This window comes from Haemaphysalis longicornis, unplaced genomic scaffold, assembly GCF_048455015.1.
Source record: "Haemaphysalis longicornis isolate Haplotype H1 unplaced genomic scaffold, Haemaphysalis longicornis Haplotype H1 scaffold_2, whole genome shotgun sequence".
Lineage (NCBI taxonomy): Eukaryota > Metazoa > Arthropoda > Arachnida > Ixodida > Ixodidae > Haemaphysalis > Haemaphysalis longicornis.
In genome coordinates, this window is record NW_027526295.1 from 270,461,319 (window position 1) to 270,480,933 (window position 19,615).

The following is a 19,615-nucleotide window of genomic DNA, read 5'->3' on the forward strand; positions in this document are numbered from 1 at the left end:
CTTGTAATGCTGCTCGTTCGATCTAAACTTACTCGCGAAAAGTTTTGTGCTCTTTTAAATATACGCCTGCAAGTGAAAAAAAGGAACCATCTAGGAGTTACACCCTATGTACCGTACCTCTTGTCAATAGGTAGCAAACGCGGCAAAATAAATTTTAACCTGCACTATTTCTGAGCTAAACGAAATACCGAGATGTCTATTAGGCGTGCGACTGGGAAATGCCTGCCTGGTTCATTACTCCCTTTTGCTGAAAAGCCTCATTTCATTGGAGAGAGAGAGAGAGAGAATTAACTTTTATTTGCACCCGTCTAAAATGACGAGGGAGAGGGCATTAGCCTAGACCCCCGTTCACACCCCCTAACCGTCGGCCGGAATCCCTTGGGATTCGGCGGCGGTCAGGGCCAGACCGATGACTTTGCGTTGCTCTTCTGCTTTATGGTTGAGTAATAAGATCTCCCAGGATTCCACATTTCTGTTCGGGTCGTTATAGAAAGGGCATGTCCAGACCATGTGGGCTAGGTCCGCAATGTTATTGCAGTGAGTGCACTTAGAAGTAAAGACTTCCGGATGCCATTTGTTGTATAGTTGAGGGTTCGGAAACACCCCGGTTTGCAATTTCCTCCACATAACTTCCTCTTTTTTGCTGAGCTGTTTATCCGCCGCTGGATAGATCTTGCGACCGAGCTTATAATGAGAAATTATTTCTTGAAATGTCGTTAGTTCGTCACGTGAAGGAAGGGGTTCCGCGTGTGGAGGCGGTGAGTCAGCTGCGATCGACCGGTAAGTGAGGCCTCGGGCGGTCGCATGCGCCTTCTCGTACCCCCGCAGACCCTGGTGGGCCGGGCACCATATCAATGAAATTTGATCTGCTGATACTTGACCTTCTCTGAGAATTTTGGCGGCTGCAGCAGAGACCTTGCCCATATCATAATTCCTAATGGCTGCCTTAGAGTCACTAACAACCACCCTTGTACCGGTTTGTGCTATTGCTAGAGCAATAGCAACTTCTTCTGCCTCAGTTGCATTTGTGTTTTTGACGGTGCAGCACGAGACCGGGTCTCCACTCTCACGAACTACTACCGCTGTGTGTGCGGTCTTGTTATTGTCGTATTCGGCAGCGTCCGTGTATAGCACATCAGACCTCCCTTCAAATTTGGACTGCAAGGCGATAGCTCTATTTTTTCGTCTCCCTTTGTGAAATACCGGGTGCATGTTTTTAGGCAGCGGTATAATCATGAGTCTATTCCTAGTTGGTCTAGGTACGATATCAGTCTGCTTGGAACACTGAGACGGTTCGAATCCCAGGCGCTCCATGATGTTCCTTCCAGTTTTATTGCAGAAAATTATACCCAGCAGGTAGGATCTCCCTGGATGCGTGGCGGGAAGGGGGGGGGGGGCTTTCAAGTTTTACGAAGGCTAACCAACCCGGGCACTCAGGTTGTGGGCGAAATTAAGAAATGAAACTTGCAAGAACGGAAGCTTGGGCGAGTTGGTAACTCATTGCATCGGCGGGAAGCGCAAACTCACACGGGGATTAGAGATGGTGATGAATAAATCTTTAGTTGTCAAGCTGGTGCAGATGTTGGGGCACCCGCCCGGTGGGGGGCTTCCCTATTCTGGGATACCCTGAGCTCGGCTGGCGGTCCAGGCCCCCCTCACCAGTTTACGCTGGATCCCAAGGTCCGGGCTCGCCAGGCGGTTCACCCACTGCTTGTAGGAGGGGGAGGTTATTAGGGCAAGGCGTGGGGTCTTCTGGCACTCCCAAATCTGGGGGTACAGTGTACCTGGCGTTGGACAGAAATTGCAGGTAGACGGGTATTGGGTGGGGTAAATCGCATGGAGTAGGGTTCTGTGGGGGTACGTTTTGTCTGTAGTCTTCGAAGGGTGGTGGACGAGACGAAGCGCTTCGTCTCGTCTATGTTTTCCTTTTCTTCTCTTGTCCACGTGTTAGTTTGCCCTTCCCGCGATGAAATTTAAAAAATTCACACAGCGGCACTGCGCGCGGGATATCACATCGGGGTTCAGTGGTTGCCTGGTTACTCGGGAATAAAGGGTAATACTACGCCGGATGCGTTTCACAGAGCAGCCCACTCTCTACGCTACACGACACAGCTTCCTTTCGCTCGACAGGGCAGTAATGCCTCTTCTCTCTATCTGGATGGACTGAGCAAATGTCGAAATGGCAGGACCCTCACACCGGATATCCACCCTGGCATGCCATTGACCCTCACTACGAATTTGGCTTTCCACGCTGCCTATACAAAAAGGCCTCAAGGAGTGCTACATTGTCGGCGCCTCAACGTGGTTTACACCACGTTGGGATTGGAGAATGGGATTGGAGGATTCACCACTGTGCCCGACGTGCGCTGCGTGCGAAGCTACCGAGCACCTGTGCATCTGCCCTCGATGTGCCGTTGCGCGAGCAACAGCGGCTAGCTACCTGTCTTGTGTACGACGTGAAGCAAGGCTTCAGTTGTGTCACTTTCTCGGACAGTGCTGCGTTTCGTGCCGGACTCCGTAGAAGAACAATTCTGTAATTCTTAAACTGTGCGCGTCACATCTATACCCGCTTGTGATGTCATGTACATATGCCTTTTCTTTTGTTAGTTTGGTCGTCACCGTTTACCCTATCTCATTGTTCACATAGTGTTTTGATACCAGGGCTTTATTGTGTTTCATTTCTTATATTTTGTCTAGCTCGTTGCTGTCTCCATAATGTCACACTTTCGCCCCGCATTACTGTAATCATCCGTATCAGGCGCAACAAGCCCTACCGCTAGCAGTGCTGACCCCTTCAGTTAACAATACAGATCTCTCTCTCTCTCTCTCTCTCTCTCTCTCTCTCTCTCTCTCTCTCTCTCTCTCTCGCTCTCTCTCTCTCTCTCTCTCTCTCTCTCTCTCTCTCTCTCTCTCTCTCTCTCTCTCTCTCTCTCTCTCTCTCTCTCTCTCTCTCTCTACATTTTCGTTGCGTAGGAAGAAACCTTCCAAAAAAAATTGGCAACGTATAAATGGGACACCTGACAATGTCAACATCAGCGAAATGCTCAAGAGAAATGTTTGATGAGGAGCGAAACAGGACGTGCCAAAGCGAAAGCGGTCAGCTGCCGCTGGCATCCCTATCCGACTTTGGCGATCAGCGTTGTCGCAACCGAACATGGCCTATTCATCCTCCTTACTGCCTTTAGAATCTTTTTAGCAAACCAATGTCGAGTGAAGAGAGCCGCGATCTGGTGGCATTTCTAAGCAGTCACTTCCCTCGCATAAGCAACCATGCCGAAAAACACAGCCCTCGTCTGCAGTTTTAACAGACAAACAGATTTGTCTGTTTATGCTTGAGCTTGGTCCTGTGGCGTTAGCAAAAAAAAAAAGGCCACGAAACAAAACTCCTGCGGCGCAAGGCCTTGGACACGACCTTCGCGCAGCTGCGTAGGCTGAGCCAAGTCTCGCCTAGCTATGACGTCACTGCGCCGACGCGGCTGCTTCGTGGCACCCCGTCGGAGACACACAGCGCCTCGTGACTAACCACCGAGCACATCCTCTACACACCCGTAAAACAAGGGTCGGCCGCAGAAGTATGTACCTAACGCTCGACGAAGGAGAAGGGCAGCGCGAAACAGCTCTGTGCAGCTATTGCAACGAAGACGAGCCTGTCGAACACTACTTCTTGACATGTCGACGTTTTTCACGACTGAGACGTCGGTCCCTGGAGGTGCTGCTTTACAGTTTGGGGATATCCTTAACAGTGCCGGCTCTACAATCGTTCGGGGCATCCGAAACGGGGTTCTGCCACCGGGATGTATGCGCTGCCCACCTGCGCTACATTGAAAATTCCAATAGATTAACTTTATGATTGCGATTGGTCACCCTCGCCTTGATTTTCCAGTTTTTTTTTTCTCGAAACTCTTTCCAACCGGTCAAAATTATCTTTTTAAAGCGTCTCATGATTAGGTAAGAATTCCATTTATTTTAACCATTCTCTGTTGATTGGCCGATCCCCTGATGGGGTATGCGCCATATCTAAAGGCGCAACAACAACAACAACAACGCCGTCGTGTCTCTGCTACGATGAAATCTCCGTTATCGCGCGAAGCTGTCGCGTCAAACAGCAGCGAAGAGCGGAAGATACCGAGTACCATGCTCGTGATGTGAAGTACAAGCGGAATTGCCGGCAAAATTACTCCGGGCTTCGAGTAATGGAGAAATTTCGACTTCAAGCCCGCAAGTCCATGAGTGGCGCGAACAGCCGGTTCCAGCACGAATTCCTGAACACCGAGTTTGGTCACAGCTGTCGCATCTACGATAGGCTCTGGTTTGACGCCAACTTGTCCACGTTCCGTTCCGTCTCATGTTGGAACGACCTTGTGAAATTCGGCTAAACTTGGCATCACCCCTCAACATTTAGCCTAGCCTATAGCAAGAACATTCTTAAAACGTAACAACACTTGGCAAAGCCCAGTAAACTATAGAAAAACTCAGCAAAAGTGGAAGATGGTAGGTCGACTCCTAGCTCCGCTGTGCCTCCAGCCTTGAATCACGCAAGCTGCGTGAATTTCTTTGTTGGTGTTTGTTCAAACATTGCAGTAAGTTGATATGAAAAACAGAATGGGAAACCGTAGTTTTCGGATTACATACCAGATGGCGCCAAGTGCCCCATAACGGTGCAGAAGATTTAAACGAGCCTGCAGATGGCACGGAATGAGGGCAAAATGACTAGTTCTATTCCGTCGATATGTGTGCGTAACACATCATGTTCGTGTGTATCTAGGTTAAGCTGTGGGAACTGGTTCACGTGGTTGGTACTTGTAGCTTACTGCTGGGCCTAACTTCTGGCCTTCGCTTACCCAAGTATGCCCGCTACCCCTGACCCCATACCACTTCGGCGCAAGCGAGGCAGGAAGAAACTCTGTGGTAAGCATGGGCCAAATTATGCTTGCGCGCTTGTGTTCGTCTATGGGTATGTGACATGGTGTGAATGTTGGGACTTGCATGAAACAAAGAATCCCGGGTGCGGGCGTTGGCCAATACATGTATGCGGGTACATGTGTTATTACCCTTGTTGGGCCCAATATTTGGTAGCCCTAACGTTCAGCATAACCATGCGTCACGCTATATAAGACTTGCTGTACGTCAAGCTGCGAGCCCAGGTTAACGTTTAAACCTCTCAGCATTATGTTAGACCTACGTCAGGCCGTCGAACACCCGCGACCCCATCACTCTACGGCGCATGCACGAAACGAAAAATACCTTATAAGCATTGGTCTATATACCTCTGCTGGTATGGGTAAGTTGCACCTTGATGGTGATTATTTTGGGACTCGCACAGAACTAAATGAAAAATTCCGGAAAGTGAGCTGCATTCCGCCAACGCTGTAATACTCGTTTGCTCATTTCAGGTTTGACTGACTGCCGTCGTTATCAGCATTGCGTTCGTTTACTTCATCGTCGTTTCATCACGCACCCGCCGACGTCAGCGTGCAGCCGCGTGAGCAGCGCTAGAGGAGGCAAAAGAAGACAGCCTAGCTTTGTTCACATCCCGTACCATTCTCGTACAGAACGGTGCGTTTCATCGTGATTCGGTCCGTCAATTCGTCATTGTTGGGATTGCTTACGCGGACGGCCCCCGACTGTCTTGCAGCTGCCGTCTCTTGGCAGTGACCAAGAACGGTGCGTGCCGAAGTCTGAGTCGCCATGGACAATTCTGGGGAAACCTCCCCATCCTCCATTCGCGCGGGAGCTACTAGCGGCGAGGAGTCGTCGCTCCAGCCTCCGTCACTCCCCCAGCCCGAACCGCCTGCTCGAGCAGCGATATACTTTAGTGTCCGCCACACAGAAGAAGATGCTTCGAAGGTGCGTATAATGTCCAAAATGGTTCATAGGGCATAGAGATGATATTGGATCAAAGATTCAGAGAAGAAACAGGATCCATTCTGGATCCACCTTGGACCAGGATGTGTTTTTCTTCAACTGCCAGGTTTCTGAGGAACCTGTTTAGCTTTCCTCTGTAACCGAACGGCTGCATTTCTGGCGGATGTCACTTTTCCTTTATAGAACCCTACTGCAGCTTCCGCCCACACAGCAATCATTTGGTTCGCTCATTTATTCAGTGTAGCATATATCTGAGTCACCCTGAAGTCACCGGCCATTCTGGTAAAAGTGAATGACCTGTTACGTCGCCAGTATTTCCCATATATTCCTACTTTGAAACGATAAGATTGCCGGTCCGTTTACAGCGTCCAACGTAGTTCTGACCTTGGAGCGAGGAATACATAGAGGCCCTTCGATTTAGAGCCTCGGACTCACCGCGGACTCCCCGAGAAGCAGTCCGGCATTCGATTTTCCCACGTATCCCTATGGCTTCGGGGAATCCTCGGGCTACCCGCGGACTATCCGCGGTGAGCCCGAGATGGTAAATCGAAGAGCCCCATTAACATGCCATGTCAAGCAGTAACCCTTTCGCCCCGTCGCAGATGCCGAGCTGCGCGCGCAGGTCCGAAGAGGGCCGCGCCCCGCCCCGTCCGCTCCTTCCTCGGTGGGTGCTGGTGTCCGCCGCGTTACTCCTCTACCACGGGTACCTAGCGCTGGGTGTGGCGCGTACCTGGCACCGTGCCGACGCCAGCTGGTGCGACCGTGTTCGCTTCCTGTGCGTGCTGACGGCACTCGTTTACGTCATTGTCGCACTTCGTCACCTTCTGGCCTGGGCCCAAACGCGCCTCTTGCCCAGCGGCCTCTTCGCGAGCGGCAGCACTGCGCCTAGACAGGGATCTCTGCTCCAGTTCAACGAGCTCTTTGGACCCAACTACGATCTGGCGGCGCCCAGCCAAGCCACGTTGTGAGTGCACGAATATGATACGTGTTCTGCCGCATAACCTTCAAGGGTCCGTGCAGACAAAATACAAATTTGTTTTATTCGAAATATTTAGTGTTGTATAGTTCTCGCAACGCTTGTGCGGCAGGAAACGATTCTTTATTTAAAAATGACGTAGAATGGGGCCAGTTGGGGATGCTTCATATCGAATCGCACTAAGTATAAGACATAGGACGCTAACGGGATTGAGACGAGGCGCAGTCCCGTCCCAGTAACAGGACTGCGCCTCGTCCCAGTACCGTTAGCGTCGTATTTGTCTGTATACGTAGCGCAATTCAACATGATGCTTTATTCACAGAGAAATTAAACATTTTACATCAAAATTTCCAATCTTCCGGTAAATCGTGTGTTTTCGTGATGTTGGGAATGGCGTATCCAGAGCAGGGCCTCAAAACTAAAGAAAACCTGCCGAACAGGGTAGCTACTATCTCACAGTCGGTCATTTGGTTATTTTTTTTATTGCCCGCTTTCATAAATGGCGCTACAATACTGCTGAAGCGCCAAAGTCGCACTTTGCTTCTTTCCGGACTTCTATGCCTGCCGTATTTTTATTAGGGTTCATGCTAATCATTTCCTAAAGCGTAAGCTATGACTCGGCAAACATGGTCAGATAGCCGGTTTCGTGTCAGTCAAGTGCAACACGTCCGACTGCTGTGTTAGGCAGTGTCAGCCGGCCAAGTGCCGCCCTAACTGCTTCGGTGTTTACGCGTTCGTTCGTAACTTTAAGTGTTCACCCTACAACTCTTACTGCTATAAAAAGAATGTGCCCTAAATTTACGCGCAAATAGCTCGTTCGGCAAGCTTAAAAGCCCTGCCTAATTTGCGTTTGCTAATGCGGGCCTCAGCTTATCGCAGAGCTTGGCGTACGACATCATAGGTTCTGTTGCGGGAAATGAGGTAGTGGGTCGCGTGGCCATTCCATTTATCCCTAATTTTATAGCTCATTTGAGCGAAGTTTACGTTAAAAGTGGTGTCAGTATGGTTCTTATGAGGCAGTGAACCGAACTTGTGTTGTGTCTGCTTGGCCCCTTTAAATCGCCGGGTAATAGTGTATTAAGAACCAGGAACTTTCTAGCGAAGAAGTGGATGTAATTGCGTTTTCTTGTATCCTCAGTGACGACTTGCCAGTCTCTGCTCTGGAGACTAGTAGTTGCTGGTCGTCGAGATGCGCGCTGGTCATCAGGTCCACCCACATATCAAGAATGGGAAGGGGAGGGGAAAGATGAACAGGGTGAACATAATGCCGATTAGAGTGCTTCATTGAAAGCAACTGTCCAGCGCGCAAAGGGAGGGCGCATAGCAATCTAAGCTTAGGCGTGGCTACCTCACAACGCCTAGATCTGCCCCTAGCAAAATAAATGTGTTGTTGCAAACGCAGTACAGGGAGTCAAATAGGGCCGCGCAGGTACCAATATTTACACTTGAGGCGATTGCCAGTAAACCCTCAGCATGATGCTATCACTCGTCTTGCAGGCGCCAAATCCTGCTGGCTGGCATCAGCTTAACGGCCGTCGGGCTCCTCGTCATGGACAGCATGGACAGCATCGCCCGGCTTCAGGCGGTCAGCGGCCTGTTGGCGCTCATCTTCTTCGGGTATCTCTTCTCGTACAACAGGGACATGGTACGCACCGTGGAACCTCACGTTTTTAAGCCATCAAGCAAACCTCGAAGCGGGTTAAAGTGGATTTGAAATGTGTTTCGGCAGATAAAGTAGAACAGTAGGTATATAGGCGATTCGGCAAGAGGCATGCGTTCTAAGTTTAACCTTTTCACTGAAAAACTTAATACCCTTACCTTAGTTTTCGTCCAATCCACGCCATTAGTCTGCACGTTTACCATTCATAACCGCATTTACAGGAAAGAGAGCAGAGACTTGATGTGCTTCTGGTGATTAGAAGCGTTGAAGTGGTGTCGTCGGACAACCGTCGGCAGGTTCCGTCTACACCGTTACATTTCGGTAATTAGCATTGCATGCTGTCGTGTTCGCCAAAGTTTATCGGGCCCTTTAGACGGTCTCGTCAGGTTACTTATCTCCAAGACTTTGACGCTGCTTGTCAAAATACGTGTGTATCCCGCTTGAATGTGCCAATAGCTTTCCTTGTGCTGTCAAGTGTAGGCCTCGTGTTGCTTTTGAGAGCTCGCTGAAATCACCTTTCTGAGTAAAGCGGGCCGACCGATTTCGTGACCACACTTGTTGAGAATAAAAGGCCAGTACGCCAGCCATAAAGTCAATAGGAAAACATTGAAGTTTCCACCCTTCACGAAAGCTTGACCCGACTATGTATCCCGGCCAGACAAGTTTCCGTCGTACCCTTGACTTGAAGGAATCAAAGATTCTGCTGAGCCTCCCAAATGCCTGTTTTGATTTTTACACAAAAATCAAAATGGAGTCCAGATAACTGGATTCAACGATACAGTAGGACCTTCGGAGATATTATCTTGACGATGATGTAAACGCACATGTTTAGTGGTATAACGTTCTGAAACGCTGCGCGAATGCAAAAAAAAAGAACAAATGTGCGCAGAATTTTTTCCCTGGTAACAAGCTGAATGACAAATAAAAACCTTTGTTCAAAAATTGCAAGGATCATGGGGATAGCATTTCAAGATGAGAGAAATGGCTTTTGAGATATTGGAAGGAATTTTGTAATGTTGAACGGACTGGAGGAGATTATCCTCCCCTGAAGGGAACTTGGGGACCAAGCACTCAAACTTAGAACTGTGCGCCCGATTTTTTACCAATTCAGTGATCACGGCAACTGCATCCCTCTGTGCTTTCTGGTGTATTGATGATGACAATGTAAGTATATCCATCGCTTAGGGGTGGTGACCAGCGCAGCTCCGACAACACCGGGTGGAGACGACCTCCTTTTAAACCCCCCCCTCCATGACTCGAGCGTCTAAGATTTGTTAGGATCAGTCGACTAGCAGAAAACCATGTTATGCTACCGGTGTTACGAAGACTGCCACAACCAAGATCCTCGCTATGCGTGCAGCTTAACATATTGTTGCGTCTTAGTAGACGGAGGTGTAGACAGCTGCAGGATGGCGATGTACCTATTTATTAAGCGTAGCGCTACACCGAAGAGTACAGGCTGCACGGCGAATCTCAGCGAAGATGGCTGAATCTGTCTGGCCCACGAGCGGTGGAGCCACACATTTTCGTCGTCGTCTTCGAACACCTGGCTGCCCAAGAAGAGGGAACGTAACACTCGCTGGGGATTGAACACTGCACGGCGATCACACACACACCGCAAGCAGGGGATCGCTACTTGATAAATATCCATGTGACAATATTTGGGAAGGTAACGCAGAAAAGAACGCGAGTGGGGAAGGGCACCCGGAAAGGCTTAAGAAAGAAATTTGACGTTTTTTATGATTTTAAAAAGGTTTAAGCGTGGGGAAGAAAGACAGTGGTGAAACAATTCAAGCAGTTCCACACAACCGAAAAGTTGTCAATTCTGGGGTTATTCGCCAAAGAAGCTATGGCGCCCTCTCTTGACTAGTTTCAGCATAAGCCTCGCGTTGATACCGAAACTAGTCAAGAGAGGGCCCCGCGGCCCCTGAAAATGCCTATAAATAGACACTGCATCGAGCTTTTATGAATTTGGGATAAATAATGCTTTAACTGATAATGTTTTTTGTATTTCTAATTTTCGTGTGCTTATTTGCGGCCTAGCAATGGCAGCCTCCGTGGCAACGGCACAGCGCGAAGATCACCCCAAACACTTTGCATATGAGGATCATGTGCCCGCGCGGGGCAATGAGATTGACATCGCCTTCGTAACTCGAAAGACCCATGTTCCATCCTGACCGAGGGAAGTGGGGATCCTTTCGAAGCCTCTGTTTGGGTGCGTGACGCCGCGTGACTGTGGTGACTAGGTACAGTGACTCTGGACGAGCTACGGCCTCAAGCCGGGCTCCTAAAGTGCTCCCCACTTAAAATTGCTCCTAGTCGTACCCTAGCTCATAGACTTCGGATCCCGATATTTTACCACCTCAGGTATACCAGGGCGGCTTTCTTTCCCTCCACTATATGGTAAGTATACTTGAACGTAAATATATCTTACAAGAAGGAGGAAAAGAGCAGGGTATACCCGGCATTGTTCTGAAGAAGGAAGGAAGAAAACTTTATTAAGAAAGGATGGCCCGAAGCCGATGGGGAAGGGAGGGGGGGGGGCAGAAAGGACGCTAGTAATGTCCAGCCATCGAGGCCGCGCAGACGAAGCTCCTGAGAGCTGTCAAGGTGTCCTTGACGCGCCAAGAGGGCCGACAAGAGGACGTTGTTCCGACAAATAGGTTCTTAATGGGACCTTTATTGGAACATATACGCCTTGTGAGTAGCGGTCGATTTCTGGGTAGCTTTCTGATACGTAATTGCAGACTTCGCATGAGCAAGCTCTCCTTGTCAGTATCACAAAGCGCGTAGCCATTGTCGGACCTCACGAGACCCAACTCGTGAAGCATGGAATGTATTCTTCGCGTCTCGCAGATCGCGTGGGGGCTGGTGATGCGTGGCGTGTTCGTGCAGTACGCCATCGGCGTGGCTGTTCTTCGGCTCGAGTTCGGCCGTTCCGTGGTGGCGTGCGTCACGCAAAAGGTCACCAATGTGCTCGAGTACCCGAGGACCGGAGCACAGCACTTCTTCGGGGAGCTGCTCAACGGCATCAACATGAGCGAACACCTTGGCACCTTCGCGTTCGGCCGAAACGTGACCGATGTGGCACCCGTTTTTGTGTTTACCGTTAGTGCCTTGCATGCTCACACTATATATAGCCTTCACAGATTATGAGAAAGCATTTGACTCGGTCGGAGCCTCAGCAGTCACTCAGGCATTACAAAACCAGGGTGTAGACGAGCCATATGTAAGAATACTAGAGGATATCTGCAATGGATACACAGCTACCAGCATCATCCATAATGACTCAGGAGAGCAGTAAAATAGTACCTGTAAGGAAGAGCGTCAGACAAGGAGACAGAATCTCTCCAATGTTATTGACATCATGTTTACAAGAAATATTCAGAACGTTGGATTGGAAACAGGTAGGAGTAAGAGTTAATGATGCATAACCTCAGATTTGCTGATGACGTTGCGTTGCTAAGTAACCCGGGAGACGAATTGCAAAGCATGCTTACCGCACTGGACAAACAGAGTAGAACCATGGGCCTGAAAATTAATATGCAGAAAATTAAAGTAATGTTAAAAAACCTAGGGACAGCACAGCGCTTTGAGATAGATGGTGAGGCAGTGGAAGTGGTAAGCGAATATATCTACTTAGGACAAGTTGTGACCCCGGATCCCAACCATGAGGCAGAGATAATTAGAAGGATCAGAATGGGATGGAGTGCATGCGGCAGACATTCTCAGATAATGTATGGCAGCCTACCATTGTTCCTGAAGAAGGGAGTGTATGACAGCTGCATCTTACCGGTGCTCACCTACGGGGCAGAAAACTAGAGGCTCACTAAGAGGGTTCAACTTAAATTGAGGACGACTCAGCGAGCAGTGGAACGGAAGATGATAGGTGTAACGTTAAGGGACAAGAAGAGAGCGGAGTGTGTCAAGGAACAAACGCGTGGTAAGTACATCTTAGTAGAAATTAAGAAGAAATGGGCGTGGGCAGGGCATGTAATGCGAAGGCAAGATAGCCGTTGGTTATTAAGGGTAACAGAGTGGATCCCTAGAAAAGGCAAGTGTAGCAGGGGCCACCACAAAGTTAGATGGGCAGATGAGATCAAGAAGTTTGTGGGGATTAATTTGTCGAGGCCATTGCACTGCAGTGGGCGTAGATAGGCTGATGGAGATGATGATGATGCTCCCTCTACGGCGTTCTTGTCACCCGTTATCGCTACTACTGCATGCTATATGGTACATTTTAGGTGCAGAGCACTTTAGGCGCTCGCCTTGTCGTCCTAGCTCGCTCGCTGTAACCAAGGATATCACCGCGGTGTTACTGTGTAGCCTGTCACGGTCCCTTCACCGCGGCGTAACCTAGAGGCTTCGAAAGCCAAGCGGTTATGCCAGGATATACGTAGCATGAGCTAAGGTTCAGTTGGTTATTCTTAGTTTTTCTGTTTGTCTAGGATTAGCTAATTATAATCCTTACTCCTGCTTATCATCCAATCCAAATGCAATCCAATCTAATTCAGAACCAATCCATGCCAATCCAAGCCAATCCAATCCAATCCAATGCAATCCAATCCAATTCTCGTGCTGCGCAGCACGGCTCTCCAGGAGCTGCACCAAACTGGTCAACCTCGGCCAGTGTAGCCAATCCAACCAAATCCAATCCAAGTAACGCTGTTGTTCGCGGCGTACCCTAGAGGCTTTGTAAGCCAAGCGGTTTATATAGTCATAAGCCTTAGAAACTAGTCAAACGCTGGCGCTTGTCATACATCTTCCCGTTGTTTAGCACAAAGAAAACTATAGTTAGATTTGAGGGAAAATATACGTAATTAACCGGCAGTGCCCGCGTTCCTTTAGTTAAGGACACCCGTTGGGCTGGCTTTACGCAAAAAGCGGCAGTGCAACGCCGGCACGTGCGGGGAGAAAAGCACAAAGAGAACAGAACTCCCGCTTGCGAAGTTTCAGCACTGTGAAGGCGGGAAATTTGAATTGCAAGCTTTCACATTGAGTGGAACAGCTTTAATTGTTTATAGTTATTCTGTGCTGCATGTATCGAATCGATTGCGTAATCTTGTAGGACTAACAGACCTGATACGAATGTGACGGCTAGATCAGAAACACCGGAAATTAAAAACTGAAAGGCCGTCCGACTCCTCGAAACGTGCTCGGCTTTTACCAGGGATCATTCAAGGCTGGCCTTGTTGAACTGACCGATGCCGCAGTGAGCCATAGCAAACATGACGTTTCAGATTAATTAATTAATTGATTGATTGATTGATTGATTGATTGATTGATTGATTGATTGATTGATTGATTGATTGATTGATTTGATTTGATTGATTAATTAATTAAACGCTTGTGGGGGCAAGTTAGGGGAGCCCAAACACAACACTAGCGTGCGACGAGATGAGCGCCTTCCCCAACAGCTCGCAGCTGCCTTGCACTGCTCGGGTGTTGGGAACTTTCGGCTCAGCGTCGAGGAAAATGTTTGATAGCTGCTGTCACTGCGATTGCGAATGACAATCGCTGACAGTTTTTCACCACAATATCATCTTTTTCACCACACTATCATATTTTTGTTGGAATATCATACTAGCGAGTTACAGCTGGCCAGCGTCTTATTCGTGCCGCTTCGCGCGCCATGCGGGCCGGCACGGATGGTGTGCGTCGTTCCGCGTGCCGGCCCGCTTCGTGCGAAGTTTACAGCTTAATTCATTTCCTGCTAATGACGCGCGAAATCTACACACTTAGCTAAGCTATCGTAGTAGCCTACAATGTTATTCGAGAAAACGAGCAAAGCGTTAGTGAACCCATAGCGTTGTGGTCCCCTAATTTTTCTAAAACCCCCTTTAATAACGGATGAGGAACTCGGGGCACGTCCTTGTTTAAGCCTATTGCTTGGTGTAAGCAGCAGCGAGCATTGCCGGCCCCGATTACTAATGAAGACACAGGCGCTCATGTAGGAAATCTCTAGATCTAGGACTCGTTTCAGGGAATCACTTAAATACACGGTAGCATATGGCTAAAAAAATACAGGTGCATACAACTCCAGACAGAAAAGATTAATAAGGGTCAGATCGCAAGCCTGTTTAAATAGGAACTTCGCCAATAACACTGAGAAATAGCGAAGCGGCGGGGAACATTGCTGGTCGTATTCCGAATATGATGCTACTTCCGGTCGCTGCATCCCGGTTTCTCGCTCTTCCGTCTGTGCGGGAGTGTGCAGTGGGAGCGCAGCGTAGGGTCAAGTTTACCGAAGAATACCCCTGTCTGCAAGCTAAAAATGACGAGAAAAATCTTTACAGACACAAACTAACCAATGTATTATTGCAAAAAAAGACATTTTTACCCCATTCTAAAAGCCCTTCAGTAGCCCTTTAGGCAGGGAGACTTACCCCAGCCATGACAGTTATTTCAAGGGCTGTTCCACGCCCGAGTGATCAAAGAGATTTCACATTACGTGTTCACCGACCAGCGCGAAGTACACTCTAAACTCGAGGACAACTTAGGACGGACAACGGAAGTTGCCCCTGCGCCTCGACACCGCAGTCGGCTGTTCCTCCGTCCGGTGCAAAAAGTGCCTCACTGCGAGCATTTTGAACGGGACACGAGGCATTTCCGTAGTTTCTCGCACCTAAATCTGCTTATCAATTTTTGCTAAGAGGGCACAAAAACTCGGCGTGAAAAGGAAGACTATGCCACGCATTAAAGGAGCCATGAAGACAAAATACAAGTTGGGTTTATTAGAAAGACTGCTTAGTCTAGATAACAATGATACCAACATCATCGCAATCTTCGAACAAATAACGGAGATATTAAAGAAAACGTGTGAAGCAGTCGCGACCCCCTATCCAATTTCCCGCAACTTTTCTATGACGTCACGGAACCTTGTTTGTGCGATTGGCGGCCGCCTAACTGACCTGTCGCGACGACACATGACTGGACGTCTCTAATTGGGTCTCTAGTTCCATTTGACCGCATCACTTGAATGCTAACGTGCAGTTACGCACTGAAAATTATGTTTTAGTGTTGGCCCGTATGACGTCATTCTTGCTCATAACACGTCACTGTGGCGCAAAATTTGAAAGCTTTTCAATAATTCTTGCTTTTTTTCGTTAAAAAACATCTTTTGAGACTGTAATGGAGCTGATTAAGATACTGAATTCTAGTTCTTTCAAATTGGACGAAGTTGTATTTTCTCTTCATGGCTCCTTTAAGCCTTATCTCCTTTAAAAACGCGCGCCTGCGTTGACATCCGGTCCCGTCGCTTCGGCGCAGTGATACACTACATGAGCTATTGCCGTTCTTAACTTGTAACGGAGTATAGCAATCGCGGCTTCGACAGAAACGCGCGACACGTAGCCGTCGCCTTCAACTTTTTGGATGTAAACATGCCGCTTCCTTGGTACAATGGATAGCGTTCTGCCTGGGCGATGAAGAGAGCAGGCTACCGCTAGTGGAAGGCGGCTAGTGAAGCAGCATTTTTCCAGAATGTCCTCCACCTGCTCATCTCTCTGCAGGGAGCATATGCACAACTGGAGGTCGATCCACACGCCACCGCTGACACGAAAGTGCTGGCGAGTAGCGTAGACCGTTTACGTTACTATACTAAAAGCAAACATACCACTAGTGCATGCACTAGGAACACATCTTCTAATCTGCCCCTAAATTTTCATCAACAGCTGGCGTTAGTCGCTGCACACTGTGCCAAATTCTCAAATCTTGGCACAAAGAATTACTATCCAGCCCCACTAGAACTTCATACTTGTCGCCATACGTGTTTGCTCAACGCCTTACCCCACCTTATCTGTTTACTACTATAGAAAGCTACAGCTTTAAGGTGGTTTCTTGGGATGACATTCCTTCGCTCACAGCAGGAACTTGGTAACGATGAAACCAGGAAGACATCTTTTAGCAAACGAATCGCTGTCTTTCCGCACGTATGCATCCACAATGAGAGATTCAGCATAGTTACCGAAGTGACGAAATTCAATCTGTTCAAATGACATGGGGACATTTTGGGATCCCGTTCAACACCTTGAAACGTTGCCGCTCTCTGCGCACCCCTACCTGCGCAGATGGCTCCCGTGATCGTGTACGTGAGCTTCTGCGTGAGCGTGCTACAGCACTACGGAATTATGCGCACCCTCACCGGTTTCGTGGGCTCCTTCCTCCAAAACACCATCGGGGTCACCCTCTGCGAGTCAATCTGCGCGGCCAGCAACGTATTCGTGGGCATGGTATGTTTGCAAACCCTCTTCCCGCTATCATCAAGCAGTTTTAGAAGCGATGCATGCGATAGGCACGCTTGATAGGCCGCAGAAGCCAATATTCGACTGCTGCGCAGCTATTCTCTTCAACACCACGCATTTCATAATCATTACGGACAACCAGAAAACAATGATTTTGAGCAACTTTAACAAATGTTGCCCCATTAAACTGTATGTGAATTAAAGGGTTTTTTGGGAGGCCGACCGCTTGGGATGGGCCATGATGAATCGCGATGAATCTTGACAACAAAACCGTCGACCATAATAAATACCAAAATAGGCGACGCTTCAGCTTTTACGCGGGAGCCTTGTTCACAATCCTCCCGCGTGGAATCCGACCTGCAAGGCTCCTAGTAAGATATCTTGGTCGGTGCAATAACATCTTTCCTTTCCGGGGGTATATATATTATACACGAGCCCCTCATTTCCTATTCTGATTCGCTACATGCAGCGAGGGGCTCTGTTCTGGCTGTCTTGGTGCCATAGGGAGCTTAATAGGGTTCAACACTGGTCGACCACTCTCGACATGTTGCAGACACTCGACTCACGGCGCGGGGGTTAAAAAGAAGACCCCCTTCACACCGAGTAGTCTGAGTGGCGCTGGCTACCACCCCCAAGCGCAGGAAACAAAAATACCGTAACATAAATACCCCAGAAAGATGAGGGGAAAATCACCCCGCCGGTAGCGTAGTGGTCATCGCACCAGACGCGTAGTCTGGAGGTCATGGGTTGAGATCCCATCTGGCGGACATTTTAGGTGCGCAGCACCTTAGGACCACACAATGTCCGTCCGCATCCCTGCGCATAGTATTTACAATCGCAAAAAATCACACAGGCACCGGCAGGATTGGAGAGTGTGTCTGGTAGACCAGACAGAGTTAGTGTCAGTCATCTTACCCATTTTGCTACGACCTTGAGCTAGTACCGAGAGTCAAACGACCTACTCCCTCGCCTGTAACGGTGCGGAGTACCTTAATGACCTCCCAATGTCCGTCCGCGTCCATCCGTGCGCACACCACCATCAAGCGAAAATCATGCGAAAATCGATTTGAGCCGTGAGTTGCAGTTTCATTTAGGGAACAATCAAGGTGCAACTCACGGCTCAAATCGAATGATGGTCGGGGCGAGAATCGGATGTCACTCGGGCAGCAACTTCGAATGCCATTTCGAGTCCCCATACTCCGCACCATCGCCATCAGAATGTCTATATTTTTGGAAGTAAACTTCCGCATTCCCTTTTGGGATGGCTACCTGTCATGACAAATACACGTGCACCCGCCGACAATTACCTGCTAACAATGTTGGCGTCTATGCAGTTTGCTGCACAGCTTGTGATCGAGCCGTCGCTGACGCGTGCCACGAAATCGGAACTCCATGCCATCCTCACTTCCGGCTTCTCCTGCATCGCGGGAACCATGCTGGCGGCGTACATCACGTTGGGGGTGCGTTGTAGTAAAGTACACAAGTCGATACTCGGAATTCGTTACTTTGCCGAATACAAGTGTGTGTTTACGCAATAGACGAATCCTCGCGCATTCGCACCAAAATGCGACATTTCCTTTTAGCCAGTTTTGGATCATAATTAGAAGTAGGGGTAAAAAAGACAAGACTCGGGCTGAGAGCGTCGTTACATGAAAAGGCAGTTTGTGCTAGGAGCATGATCATTCGGTATATACCGTATTTGCGCGATTCTAAGCAACGCCCCCCCCCCCCTTTAAAAAAATTGGAAAAAATGTTTGCATGCGCATCTAAGCACCCCTTTTCGGCGAGGAAGAGCGGTGTGCTAAGGATATGCAGCGCCGCCAACCGCACTTTCTCGCTCTGCTCTCGAGCCTTTCACTGCACTTGAATAATTTAAAAGAAATGTTTGACAGAACAAAAGACAACACGCTTTGGGACACAGAGAGCAGTAGCTGAAGTGGGGCTACACACTCGAGTGGTATTGAAAGTGGCTATCAGACGTAAACGGCGAGTTCACTGTCTGTGCTTACTTTTACTGTGCTGCATAAAACACTTTCTTGAGCCTTTCTCACACAGCTACAACACTACAACAGCGGAGAGTGTGTGTATGTGGGGCTAGGGGGGGAGTTCATATCGAATCTAAGCACCCCCCCCCCTCCAGCTGACTTTGGGTATTGCGATCTTGGAAAAAGGGGGTGCTTATAATAGAGTAAATGCGGTACATTCACACGCTTCATAAATGCATCGATTGTGCATGTGGCGAGGGCACGTAAACTTTCAATTTTTTCCATTTTATGAGATTTTTATAAATTCTGGTGTCGTGTCACATTGGGGCATATATTTTCGCTCTCTACCTAATCCAAATGAATGTATTTTTTTTTCATGAACAGCAAGACGCTTTAAATGAAGGTAGAAAGATACTGCAGACCGTTGTTTGCCTTGTATGAAGGCAAAAGACATTTGCGCGAATATAACTGCGCACTTCTACTGCGCATTAAATTTCTTCAAAGTCTTCTTTGCAGAATTGTTATGCACAAAGACAATCACATGCTCGTTTTGTCCCGTCTGAATTTCGTACCGGTGTTCAAAGTGCGTATCACTTTGCTTGTTTGTCTGTTTGTTTGCACTTCTTTTCTCCTTCTAATGGCTCAGCCTACCTCAGCTTGTAATGGCACGTCGCAGCAGTTTGCCCTGTTTAGGCCAGCAATGCCGATTTCGTTTATGTGCAGCTTTCCACGCAGTATTTGAATGTGTTTGATTTTCATACTAGATATGTATCAGTCAATCAAGATCAATGTGCCGTGAAATAGCGAAAAAATATACTGATAGGAGAAACAGCGGCGTAGATGGATGATTTAGCGTGTTTTGTACAGAATCTGGCGGGGTGGAATC

General features: G+C 48.6%; 2 protein-coding genes across 2 annotated transcripts in view; one reads left to right on the forward strand and one right to left on the reverse strand.

The window, feature by feature from the left end:
- Positions 1–357: 357 nt before the first annotated feature.
- LOC144168634 (uncharacterized) lies at positions 358–5,690 on the reverse strand. The gene is made up of 2 exons (XM_077697580.1): positions 5,540–5,690; positions 358–1,367 (listed from the first exon to the last, which is right to left on the reverse strand). Exons 1-2 carry the CDS (start codon positions 5,688–5,690, stop codon positions 358–360), a joined length of 1,161 nt encoding a protein of 386 aa, XP_077553706.1.
- The window catches only part of LOC144168635 (putative transporter YutK), a 28,194-nt gene continuing 14,267 nt past the window's right edge, over positions 5,689–19,615 (forward strand). The window contains exons 1-6 of the mRNA XM_077697581.1: positions 5,689–5,847; positions 6,468–6,829; positions 8,339–8,486; positions 11,358–11,609; positions 16,571–16,732; positions 18,079–18,204. Of these exons, the coding sequence (XP_077553707.1) occupies positions 5,689–5,847; positions 6,468–6,829; positions 8,339–8,486; positions 11,358–11,609; positions 16,571–16,732; positions 18,079–18,204 (1,209 nt within the window). The remainder of the gene's footprint in view (positions 5,848–6,467; positions 6,830–8,338; positions 8,487–11,357; positions 11,610–16,570; positions 16,733–18,078; positions 18,205–19,615) is intronic.